Source organism: Meleagris gallopavo, chromosome 8 (genome assembly GCF_905368555.1).
Source record: "Meleagris gallopavo chromosome 8, MGAL_WU_HG_1.1, whole genome shotgun sequence".
Classification (NCBI taxonomy): domain Eukaryota; kingdom Metazoa; phylum Chordata; class Aves; order Galliformes; family Phasianidae; genus Meleagris; species Meleagris gallopavo.
In genome coordinates, this window is record NC_139411.1 from 29,690,151 (window position 1) to 29,703,440 (window position 13,290).

Genomic DNA, 13,290 nt, shown 5'->3' on the forward strand with positions numbered 1-13,290 from the left:
AGCTCTGAATGTCTACTTACTGTCAGATAGAAAAACTAGCCATAAACTCTACTTCGTTTACTATGTGCTGTCCTTCTTGTAAACCACGCATCTCATGTCATTCTTGAATAGGTGCAGGTAAATGCAGGTGAAGTTTCAAGTGTGTTCCAGGATACCAGCATGGATTAAGTACTGAAATGGGTCAGATGTTTGTCACACAGGAGCAGCTGAGTCAAGATAGCAGAGGCACACTAACAGTAGAGGAAGAAAGAAAACAGGCTGTGAGGGTATGATGGATTTAGTTCTGGGAAGTGGCTGGCTCCATAGTTACCGTAACCGCTAGGTCTCACTTCTGAGAGAACAGTTCAGAGCCTCTCTTTTTTCATAAAGCTTTTGGCCGTTTCCTCTTTCCAGTTGTATCGCTTGATCTTAACTTTGACTTTCACCTGATATTTTTCTGTCCTCCTTCTGCAGATCTGTTCAGCAGTTCGTTCTGTCTGATGATATGGTTCAGACTGTCTTTCTCTGACACTCCCTTCTCATCCAGGCAGTCTGTGCTGTTCAGTGTGTGCTGTCCATAATAAACAGATGAATGATTGCTGAACTCCAGAAATGACCTTTTTTTTCCTGCTGTGGGAAAATGCTTCATGCTTGCTTTTGACATGTTTGTGTTTGTTAATAAAGTATTCTCGTACACAAAGGCCTCCCCCTTCTCTTTAGGGATTCTCACATAAAAGCCTTTCAAGGGAGAGACCCTGGTACATGCTTTCTGAAAGTTCTCCTGTATCATGGCAACTGAATATTCTTGCATGTATGCTTACTGTGAGGCACTTCTGCTTATGAAAGCTGCGATGGAACTATCCCCAGCATGTGACATTTGTTAAAGTGCCAGCTTGCTGTTGTCAGGTAAATTAAGATTATCAAATAATAAGCCTGACGTCTTTCCATATGTTTTTTACAGCTATTGTATCAATTATGCCCATCCAGGCACTCCATCCAGTTGCTGCTTAGACAAGTGCTAGCATTTTGTTTCTTCTTTGCTTTTTTTTTAAATAACACACAAAGTACTTATGGGCTGTTCTTGTGCATGTTGAGGCCTTTAATGATGCAGCTGTCTAGTGGGCAGCTGCTAAGAGAGAGTCCTCATTGCACTGTAGTCAAAATAGGAGAGCTGACTAAAATGGCCTAAGTAGGTCTTTTTAAACCAGTTATTGTCAATGAACTGTCACTTGATTGTGTTCAGGTATAGTTCTATGTAGTCCTCCAGCTGAGTCATCTAACACTGTAACAGTAACTGTCTTCATTACTTATTCGTGTATCAATCTTTGTCACCTGGAAACTTTATCAGTAAGAATTGTATAAATATTTAAGTGCTGGACCGTTATTTCCATACTTGGTAAGAGTATTGGGCAGTGCAAGCTGGATGAAATGCTTTTCTTCCAAACCTCATTTGTGTCAGCAGGATCAGGAGGACCTGTTGCTCTGATTTCTTCCCTTTTTCTTTCCCTAGTCTCCTCCTCCTGGACGAGAAAGATCAGAAAACTTATTTTGAACTCTTGGATAATTAGATTCCTTTATGGGATTGTCCTGCTCAGCATCTTATTGACTAATACTGCAAACTTTAAATACTTTCTTAAGAATTAAAGTTGCTGCCAGTATGCTATTAAACTGTCAGTAAGCCCAAAGCCCATATTCCCTATCCAAGACCTAAATCCTTACATGTTCTCAAAAGATCCACTTAATGCAAGAATGCTGGAGTAGTGCTAAAGTGACCTTGAAATAACCTAAAACTGACTGCAGGGATGTTCTTAATTTAGCATTGGAATCTGCCAAATTGCTGTAACTAGGGATGAGATTTAATTTACTCTAAATCTTCTGCCTTTATTGCTGGCCTAGCACTGGAGAATGTGTAGGAAAAAGGTTTTTTGGCAGGGAAGCAATCTGGTGAGAAACCAGCCAATATTGCACGGTTACCCTTTTTAATTCTTTGAAGAATTTTTTTACTTGACAGAATCAATTGTACATCTGGACATAATTGTGTACTCATTTAAGATAAAATCTACTTAAGCTATATTTTGCTTCTTCCCCAGTCCTGAAGTTCCTTAAGCAATAAGATGGCTTTTAAGGAAAAAAAAAAAAACAAACTTAAGGAATATCTGAACACTGGGGTGTGGTCTCTTACCCTCTGTTGGCCTATCCCAAGATGACTGATGAGAAAATATGGATTGAAAACAAGAATACAAATGGGAAGGAGTTCAGGATATAGTATGAAGATAATGTGTGAGATGTGACAATGCACCTTTTCTTGGTATACATCATTAGAATAGTATGTGCATGTGCTTGCCTCTATTTAGGAAGAACATTTATTGCATAGACATGTTATCAATTACAGAATATTAATAATGTTTTGTTGTCCAGTTTATTTATGTATGTACAAAATATAACCATTCAAATTCCTTTAGCAGAAATTCCAATACATGACTAGAACGTATTTCTTGTTAGTAGTGAAAGTAGCTACTTCCACACTGAAGTGGTAATGGTAGCCTGGAATCAAATTCTTAATTGAGATTCATTGATCTGCTTTTGCAATTTTGATTTCTTTCACTTTGTTAGTATAACTTTGGCTTCTGACCACTGAAGTTACTACTAGTACTGTTGTATGCTATTCCATGTGTATTTCTTTTTTTTTTTTTTTTTTAGTGGTGGAAGATTCCATGTAAAAGTTCTAATCAGTTTTGACTAGGGATTAGTTAATCCAACATTGATTAGAATATGCTCAGAGTTAATGGCATATATCAAACTATCACCAGTGCTGGACTTCTTAGTGCCAGCCAAATTCCACATAACTCCACACTGCAATCAAACATTTCTTTATCTTGTAGTCAAAATGCAGTTTAATGTATGCACCCTTATCAGTTTGATATTTTTATGTGGGTAAAACGTTACTGCCAAGTTTCCTTAGGCTCTGTAAGCAAAAAGGAAGTGAAATACTTCCCTCTCTATCTCCAGGAAGGGAAAGCTCTTTTGTTGCCATGCCACTGAGGCCCGTGCTTCAGCATCTGAAATATCTTCACTGAAGTGCAACTGCTGTTGTCTCTAACTTAATCCAATCAACAAAACGTTTTCTTGGCTTTCATCTCATCTTCTTCAACGAGCAAATAGAAAGTGATACCAGAGTATTTTTTTGATAGGATCAAAATACTTGCAAGAAGTGTCATTTGTAGTAAATTTATGCACAGTTTAAAACTAATTATTGCTAAAAGGAACTTGGGGAAATGAAATGCTGGGCTGTTTGAGAAACGTTAGAAAATAAAACAGTAGTGGTGTGCTGGCAGTAAAGCAAAAACAGAGCTAAATTCCTCTTTCAGTGAGGAATGAGAGGTGATAACCTACTTTAGATGCAGTGCTTTACATCAGTTGTTGCTGCCAGCTCTGCCATAGTTCTTAATACGGTTTTAAAAAGAGAAGCAACAAAAACAAACCATGGGATCTTGGTGGATGACCTAACACATGCCGCTTATGGAAGGACATGTAGCTGTAGCCTTCTTCTGTTCTTAATGAAAAAGTTTTACATAACTACCTTTTGAAACTGTAGAAGCACTACTCTTATCTGGACATTACTGGCAATTACACTGAGCTTCTGTGGTTGTTGCTGTAGTTTTTAATTGGGGGCATTTTTTATCTGCATACCTTGCTTCTTGTCTGTTTTCTTTTGGCCTGCCAGGGAACTCTTTTTTTTCTTAACATTCTTTGGCTGTGGTTGTAATATAAATGGAGCTTTGAAATGAAAGCCAAGATAACTATGTCTTTTTTTTAAAAATGCACTCAAAGGTAACAGAACTCACTTGGCTGTGTTGAGTTCTTGTTTACTGCTATTAAGGCAATATAGATACATTTTAAAAAAATTTTTTTTGTAATAGTGTCATTCTGATTATTTTGCTTGAGATCTAGATGGTACCCTTTCTTTAAAAATCTGTTTTGTTTGTTGACTTACTGATCTCTTCATAGGTTTGAATTGTGTGGTTAAACCTCCATAAGGGGGAATAAATGAGAGAAGTGTTCAGTGAGAATGTCTGCATGCTGTGTTTTCTACCCGTGTTAAACTTGGATCGAACTGGATTTGCAGAAACCTGATTGTTCTGCCCACTAGAAAACAATCTAAAAAACCTAGAGCTACTTTCCAGATAAAAGTGTAATAAACTTACATTTATTACTTTCACCTTATCCCATGGTTACGAGGTGTCAAGCTGGAGGCAAGGGTACTAAATGTACTAAACAGCTCTTTCAGCACCTGCTGTCAGTAAGGATAACCTTTTTGCTGGTGTCTACTCTCATTCTCATGTCCTTATCTTTTATCCATTGACCATCAATAGTGCAGTTAACTCATTTTTTGGGAGGCTGTGCTTACGTGACAGTGTGGAAAAATGTGGTCTAACCTCATAGCTTCCCCTGTTTGAGCAGGATGACATCCTGAGTTCCCTCCCAACCTGAAGCACCTCTGTGACTCCAGAGGTTATTGTTTTGATTCTGTGCTCAGGAAGTAGTGCAGAAATGCTCTTGGAAGTTGGCATAACTGCACAATCCGTGCATGACTTCATATCTTCCTTCCCTGGTGTCAGAGCACATTTGTACTTTTGGGAAACTATAATTTATAAAAGCATAGTGCTCCTTGTATTGCAGACTGGTATTATTCCAAAGATAGTGATACACAATTGAAACAGTGAGTTGTCACAATGCATTTTCTTAATTTTACCTTTGATAGCTGTCTATGGAAAATGTCTCTGCTTTGCTGATAGCAGCTATGCTGCCTCTTTGTTAGAATAAATAATCTTTCCAGGTGATGATTTGTTCTTGTAATGTGTAGTAGCAAAATGTGGCAGCAGCAAATCATCATTCACTGGATTCTTCTGGTCAATTAACTCCTGGCAGGGGGTTTTACACTGTGAGGAAAAATTTGACAGATTAGTGGAAGTAAATAACTTTACAGTAAGCCTTTACTAATCTTTCTCCAGATTTACCATGGTGGTTACTTTTAATTCGTCAGAAAGCATTGATTGGCAAACTTCCAGGAGATCACGAGGTATACAAAATAACAAAGGTTGCTGTGATCCCACTTTCTGAAACAGAGCCTCAGGATCTGGAATTGGAGGTATGGATATCTTCAATAAACTATGATTTTCTTTTTTTTTTTTCTTTTTTAAAACCAAACACGTTCTTCTGACCACCTCTTCAGACCACTCTGAAGGTGGCAGGATTTTCAGTAAAGCCCATCACTTTACAGTGATACACACTGACTGTATGCACCCACTAGATGTTTCTGTATGTAGAAACCTGCATAAACGTTCAGATCTGCACTGCCCACTCCAGCGTGCCTTCAACTCAGTTACTCCTCAGATCATTTGAATGTCCATAGGACTTCATGTGTTTGCCTATTGCAAGAAGTTATTTTTTCTTTTCTGAATCAGGAGAGCATATACTTTTTCATGGATGTTCTTGTTTCTGTCTTACTATGGGATATCAGTTTCCATAACTTGGCTTCAAGGGAAATCCTTGCTTTAAACATTGTGTAAGTTTTTTTGTTGTTGTTGTTTTTGGTTTTTTGAAAAAGAAAAAAAAAAAAAGTGAATGGTTAAAAGCATTCAAGTGAATAATACTAACTCACTTTAAAGGTTTGGTAATAAGTTGAGGTGGGTCTGGATACTCAGCTCATGTAGAATGGAAGCAGACAATCACAGGGGAAAACAGCTTCTTAAAAAGGAGGAAGAGAATTATGCTATAGATGGAAATCTATACATTTCTCCTGTGTTATAGAGCTTCTTCCCCAAGTCTGTGGACTTCATAGACTTTAATTAAAATTTCATTGGATTTTATGCGGAGTATTTATATATTGATTTTATTTCAATATCATTATTACTTAGCTTTGTAAAAAGCACCATTTTGGAATAAACAAGCCAGAGAAGATTACACAGTCCCCAGATGACTCAAAATTTCTGCTGAAGACTCTTACACAAATTAAATCAAATGTATCTGCTCCAAATAAAAAGAAGGTAAGGCTTTTTACTGATTATTTTATTTTCCTTCCAGAATGTTTATTTGGTAACTCAGAGGTTATGATGGATGGGTAATCAAGTAGTAAGTAGAAGTAAGACCTGGAAAGAGAACTTGTAGGACTAAAATGTATATCTACCTTGTCTTAAGTTTGATTTCATTTTTTATTACTTCACTGTTGCTCTTCTATTTTTATATTTTGTAACTATATAATTGCTGAGCATTTTCTAATGAAATGTTGTCTTACCAAGACTTGTTTCTAGTGGGTTTCTAAACTTCTGCAAGTTGCTTTGTATGTCTATCTACTATCATAAAGCTAGACAAACTTTGGCAGTCCTTTTCTCAGAGAACCTCATACCATCTTGAAGAAAAAGAAGACCCAACAAACTGAACACTTCTGACACTGGTTTGGATTTGAAAAATCTAAAGAATATGAAGATTAGAACAGAGAATGAGAAGATGTTTCACAAGTTTTGAAGTGATATTTTGCAAATGTGGCTAGAATCTTCTTTTGATAAGACATAAAGCCATTACTTTCCTTTCAGATTAAAGAAAGCAAAGAGAAAGAGAGGTTGGAGAAGAGATTATTGGAGGAATTATTCAAAATGTTCATGGATTCAGATTCTTTTTACTACAGCCTTACCTATGATCTAACAAATTCTGTGCAGAGACAGAGCGCGTGTGAGAAAACCGACTTGCCACTCTGGCGTAAAGTAAGTGTTCTACTGCACACATAATGGAAAAACTGCTGGTCAAAACTTGACTCATCACACCCTCTGGTAGTACAGTCTACAGTAACTGAAGATTTTGCCCTATTACTGGATTCAATGCATGAGAATGAAGTAAAAGTTTCTAGCAGCATGCTTTGAATTGAGCTGTTATATTCAAAAGTAGTGAATGCTGAACTTGTATGTGCAGTTGTAGTCAATAACGTTGGTGTCTTTGCTAGGAGGATTTCTGAATGCTGTTGCAAAAAATGCCTCTTCGTTTTAAACAGGTTGATGACAGATTCTTTTGGAACAAACACATGATCGAAGATCTTATCGTCACTGATGTAAGTTATTTCTAACAAAAGCTGTTTTTTGTAAGTGCTACTTCTAAAAAGAATTTCAGTTACAATGTTGATTTAAGGCCACATAGAAGTTGACTTAAAAATGCGTTTAGACAGGTCACAATCAGGGCTGCACCTTCTGCAACTGACCTACCAGGCAAGTGATGCTCCCTTCTTCCCCCAGCCAAACTTTCAGTTAGCACATGTTCCCTGCTAGCTAACAAATGAACTCACCTTAGGTGTCTTATTTTAATAAAACAATGCAGAATAACCTGTGATATGCCAGTTTGTGCCGATGTGTGAATGTAAACTTCAGATCTATTCTAAAGTTTTTCTTATTTAAATGATGGCATGATTTTTATTTTCTGAAGTTGGAGAATACTGCTTTTATCCTTGAAAAGAATAGCTGATCAGCATAAATAGTGGTGTGGAACAAGTTATTTTGAACTTTTTTTCAGAGTAGATAAAGCTAATGAGGTTTCCTGACTAATGAACAGAATTGAAGAGAGACATACAGTAACTATTTATGGTTGGACTAGATAGTCTTGTAGGTCCTTTCCAACCTTGTGATTCTAGGTTTCTGTGATTCTGTACTTATTTCTTTTTCTTCAGTGTATGGTCTCCTGGATAAATTAGTGAACTGTAACGACTACGTCCATTTGAGGTTAGGCCAAGGAATAGGTTCTTTTAAAGATGAAAGCAGACACTTTACTGTATGTCTTGTATCTGTCTTTGTTTGTTAATAAATTTTTGCTTAGCCTTGTTCTATCTTGCTTCATTTCCACAGGAGGAAAAAAAATCTTAAGTTGCTTGCTTTATTTTATTCCTAGTTTAAAAGTCCTCCAACTAACGGAAAAATGCTGATACCTTTTACAGAAGTAAGACAAGGATATAACAAAAGCTACTTTAAAACTTGAAGGGAATGTGAAGCAGCTGTTTATAAATGAGAAATGGGAGAAATAGTGGTGATGACAATGTAGAAACAACAGGAATGTAATGTGATTATTATTATTATTTTTTTTTGGTAACCTTCAGAATACTGAAGTGGACTTCTGGATTATGCCCATCATACAAGGATTTGTGCAAATTGAAGAACTTGTAGTCAACTATAGTGAATCTTCTGATGATGAGAAGAGCAGTCCTGAAACGCCTCCTCAGGAATCAACTTGTGTAGATGATGTTCATCCAACGTTCCTCGTGGTGCTTATTTCACGACGGAGTCGGCACAGAGCTGGTAAAGAAATGTACCCATCTCTGCTTACGGGAGAGCAGTTACTGAATCTGAGCTTAAGAAGTCTATTGTGCATCAAATGTATCCTTGGGAGTGATAGTTCTGAGAAGAATTTCCATCTTGATAAAGAACGCTTAAATTTGAAACTTACAAGAGGAACTCTTGCCATTGATCATTGGCTTTGACTGGAGTTCCTTTATTTTTATTTTTAGAGTTTGGATGGGAAGGAAAAAAAAAAAGCAGTAATGTAGGATTTAGCCATTTTAATACTTAAAATGTGAATTGATCATTATTCTTGTTCTTCCTAGGAATGCGGTATAAGCGACGAGGTGTTGATAAAAATGGAAATGTGGCAAATTATGTTGAGACAGAGCAACTGATTCATGTTCATAATCATACTCTTTCGTTTGTACAAACAAGAGGCTCTGTGCCTGTTTTCTGGAGCCAAGTTGGATATAGATATAACCCACGGCCCCGTCTGGACAAGAGTGAGTTTTTAAGTGGAATAATTCAAGATCAGAATTTCTTCCACACCACCCTGCTCTTAACTCAAAGGCAAAAGAAACCAAACTTGAAGAATGATTTTTCAAATAAAATGTAGTAGTAGAACAACAATGTTGGAGCTGATAGAACTCATGACGGATCGTAAAAGTAATTCTGTAGGATGTATTGTGCTGTTTTCAAGCAAGGCTATCCTTGAGTATTGATTTGAGTATGAATTAATACTTCAAAGAGAACTTACTGCTGAACAGACTGTTTTTGTCTAACACTGCTCTGCCTTGTAGGTGAAAATGAAACAGTGTCCTGTTTTCGTGCACATTTTGAAGAACAACTGAAAAATTACAAAAAGCAGGTGAGTGTTACATGGTGAAATAGTCAGCTCACAAAAATTTTTTGCATGCTTTTTGTGATTATTGGAATGATGCTACATAAATAGAATCTTATCTCAGTTTAGAGTTACCTGAGAAGTGCAGTAACTTGCAAAGATGTTTAAGCCCGCTTTTGTATACCTGTCCTTAGCATTTTATAGCTCCTGTGCTAACATCTAGAACTTATTTGATCTCAAGTACAACTTATCAAAGACAATAACTTATACAAGGTGACCTACAAATCTTTTTTTGACTGTTGTACTACTTACTACATTATATGAGTCACATTGCAGAGGGTAACAAGTGTTAAATCACATTTCTGAACAGGTCATTATTAATCTGGTGGATCAGACAGGCAGAGAGAAAATTATTGGAGATGCTTACCTTAAACAAGTTCTTCTGTACAATAATGCAAATTTGACCTATGTTTCATTTGACTTCCATGAGCACTGGTAAGAAACATATTTAAAAAATTGCTTTGCATTTTTTATTTACCAAAGAACAAAAGGGAGGAGAAAAGCCATTATTTCTATCTTCTGCACGTGCAACACGCTTCATTTTGAATAGGGAGAACATCTTTTGTAAAGCAATATAAAAAGTTCAAGTTGGGATGAACAAGCATTGCTTTTTGTAGATTTTTGTCACTGATCTTTGTTAAATATGCACTGTTATTATGTGAAACTTAATGTTGCTGTGCTTTATTAAGCAAAGGTTTCTTTACATGCTGTAAGTGTGTATTGGTGGCTGACCTGCTTTTCTAATTGTTGAGCATTCTGCACATAATTCATTGCTATAAGGTAATTTTCTTCCAGAAGAACCCATCACATATTAAGAGAATTCTAATGGTGTTCTATAATAAAATACACAAGATTTTACTTTAATGCAGTATAAATAGCTGCTGTTTTCATGACTCTGCTCTGATGTTGGCATGATCTAGTGCTGTGTAACCTGCCCAAACATGTGATCTGTCACACAAGCACTTATTTTCCCTGCTTCCCTCAAGCAGACTGCAGTTGTGGACAAATATATTAACTAAAAAAACTTTAATCTTTGCTTCTGAACTTAATATAAGAGATGGATCTGGCCTTTAAAATCATTATTGACTTAGTCTGTCACTACAAGATATTATCTGAAAGTGGGGAAAAGGAAAAGTACTTAAGGTGCTTAAGGTCACATTTTTCTCTGTAGAACATCCTGAACTGATACTTAGCAATGAGCTTTCATTTCTGTTTGCTTACTTTTCTTCCAAGAACTGTAGTAATAAGTACTGTTTTTCACATGGCATAAGTGAATAGGGTACAGTACTGAAAGCACAATTCTTGGCAGAGGTTGTCAGAGGGTGTGTCTGCAGGTGTTACTATTATAGGATGGCTGGAAAAGCAGGGCAGGCTATCCCAACTTCAAATCCTTTTCTGTTGACTCTGCCATAAATATTACAGAATGGCACCTGAATAGCTGCACACTTGTTTTTCCTTATAGAATCAGCATTTGTCAGATTGCCTACCTCTCCCACTTAGTTAAATACTTAATGTCATTTATTTTCTGTTGCTTGCAATGCTGAAGAAAATCACTACTTCAGTCCAAACTAACTGGTATGAAATTCTGTATTTTAGCCGAGGAATGAAGTTTGAAAATGTTCAAACACTGACTGATGCCATTCATGACATTATTCTTGACATGAAGTGGTGCTGGTAGGTACTTAACTGTTTTCAGGCTTGTATTAAGTTCTTTCAGGGGAGAAAAGTGCCTATTCAGAGGCCTTGAATTTGTTGTAACTATATGTTTTGTGGTTTCAAATTTGTGTCTCACTGTGTACTCGGTGTTCAGAAGCATTACTTTTCTATGCACCCAACAGCAAAAATTCTCAGGTTCTATTTTCTCCTTGAAGTTTACTGCCTTTAGCATTTTTAAGGTTTCTTACATTTATGGGAAATGCTCCTTGCTTGACCCATAAAACATAGAGCTAAATCCCTACTGTTGAAAATGATGTTTTCTCAAAGAGGTGAGAACAATGGTAGTTAATACTGAGCATCACATGGTGTGATGATGAGTGAAATCAAACTATAGTCCATGTGTAAAATTTTATGTGTCTGTAGGGGCTGGTAAACTACACTGCTTTCACTCAATTTTATTTTTTTTTATCTTGAAAGGGTTGATCAAGCTGGTGTGATTTGTAAACAGGAAGGAATTTTTCGAGTTAACTGCATGGACTGTCTGGATCGTACCAATGTAGTGCAGGCTGCTATTGCAAGAGTGGTCATGGAACAGCAGGCATGTATAACTAATGTCATTTAAGAATTCAGTTCCTCAAAGTTTTGCTATTATTCACAGGGAAACACACCTACTTGTGTGACCTATTCCAAGGTACTTGCTTTAGCAGGGAGGTTGAATTTGGTCTCTTCCAACCCCTGCAGCTCAGTGAAGTTTTTGTTACTGAATAAAGCTAAATTAACATCTGCTGGAAAGGGTCTTTGCAAACTGCTTGGAGAGCCATGAGGCTGCTAATATAACTCAAAATCGTTTTAAAGCAGCGGTGCCTACTCTCCCTTCAGAAAGGAAGGGACTGTCTGTTCACATCTTGATCAATCTTCTGTTTGGATTCAGTCATTTCAGTTTAAAATGTGCAATAACATAAAGTTAGTGTCCTAGACAGTTTGATAATCTGCCCTCTCCAGTGTGTAATAGTACTTGTAAATGTAACTTAGTTTGGGGGGAATAACTGAAGCTTCTAAAATGAACAAATCCGGCTGTACTTAAAGCAAGGGATAGAAAATAGGGTGGGCATTCTGTAAAGACAGAGATTGAATGGCTCTAACCCTTTTATCTGGCAGTTGCTGTTTGCAGATAATAAACAGGTTTCTATTTCCATTACCAGTGTAAATTCAAAAGCCATCTTTCTAAATAGATGATTGCACGGAACGTGGAGAGGTCTTTTTTAATAATTATTGTAATATTAGCTGTGATGTGCTCTGTCCTTCTCAAATTATAGCCAAAGCACTTCAGAATCAATTCATAACTGAGAAAATATTGGGAGTTGATTGACATGAAGTGGAATATTTACAATTACATGCATCTTTCCTTTGTGTCTTCTAGGACCTGTAGAATTAGCTTTACGTCAGTTGGGAACTTAATAGGGTTTGCAAAGTAAATGAATAGCCTTGTATCAATTTTAACCTAAGTTGCAAACATACTTGAGCATTTTTAATTCTAAATTGCAAACTGGGGTTTGTCCAGGAATCACTGCAGTAGGTCTAACATTTAGTGTCTCCTGCAGTTACATATAATAGTATTAATTTCAGAATGGGAAACTACAGCTTTACCAATTTAATATGTGGAGAAAGAGACTTCAGTTGTTATACCTGAGACTTATCAGGGAAAACCTGAAAGTACTGGGTGTTCCGAAGAGCATGCAAGCCTTTATTATAAACACAATATACCAAGTTGCTATTGAAGTTTTCTTTTGGGGAAGGAGTGAGTCTGAGGATGGAGTGACTATATTGGCTTTAGTGTCTACAAAAATCTTCATGGCATGCTTCTTTTCTTGCAACTAGAAAGAGATTCCATTTTATTTCCAAACCTTTGACTTTCAGTCTTTTGCAATAAAAGTAATTAGCTCGTTTAACCTTTTAGAACTTTAACATGGATAACAGGTCATGTTCTCTTGATATTTTCCATAAGAAGGATTTATATTAACAAGTATGTCAAATTCCAGCTCAAAAAACTGGGTGTGATGCCTCCAGAACAGCCTTTGCCAGTGAAATGCAATAGAATCTACCAGATAATATGGGCAAACAACGGAGATGCCATAAGCCGGCAGTATGCTGGCACAGCAGCCTTGAAGGTAAAGGGTCAACTGTTACCTGTTTTGTTATGGAGCAGTGTGCTACATTTTAGTTTTTGCCTCCAATGGAAAGCTGTCTTATGGAAGAAGAATTATCCACCTACTCTGTTTTCCTGGCGGAGACTGTGGCCTTTTAACTGAAGAACATTTTGTACTAAAACTAGGGAAGACTTGAGCATCCAGGTGTCTTTTGGAACTGCTGGCTCTAGATAACTTTATTCTGTTTGTTTCATGTCTAGATGCATTGTTCTTAGGTGAGCTAAGAGTTTAA

General features: G+C 36.8%; 1 protein-coding gene across 1 annotated transcript in view; it reads left to right on the forward strand.

Annotated features, from left to right (window-relative positions):
- Positions 1-13,290, forward strand: part of INPP5F (inositol polyphosphate-5-phosphatase F) — a 37,645-nt gene that overhangs the window by 15,066 nt on the left and 9,289 nt on the right. The window contains exons 3-13 of the mRNA XM_085229599.1: positions 4,992-5,128; positions 5,898-6,026; positions 6,573-6,740; positions 7,025-7,081; positions 8,114-8,312; positions 8,618-8,797; positions 9,095-9,162; positions 9,506-9,630; positions 10,792-10,869; positions 11,329-11,449; positions 12,891-13,019. Coding sequence (XP_085085725.1) covers positions 4,992-5,128; positions 5,898-6,026; positions 6,573-6,740; positions 7,025-7,081; positions 8,114-8,312; positions 8,618-8,797; positions 9,095-9,162; positions 9,506-9,630; positions 10,792-10,869; positions 11,329-11,449; positions 12,891-13,019 — 1,391 coding nt within the window. The remainder of the gene's footprint in view (positions 1-4,991; positions 5,129-5,897; positions 6,027-6,572; positions 6,741-7,024; positions 7,082-8,113; positions 8,313-8,617; positions 8,798-9,094; positions 9,163-9,505; positions 9,631-10,791; positions 10,870-11,328; positions 11,450-12,890; positions 13,020-13,290) is intronic.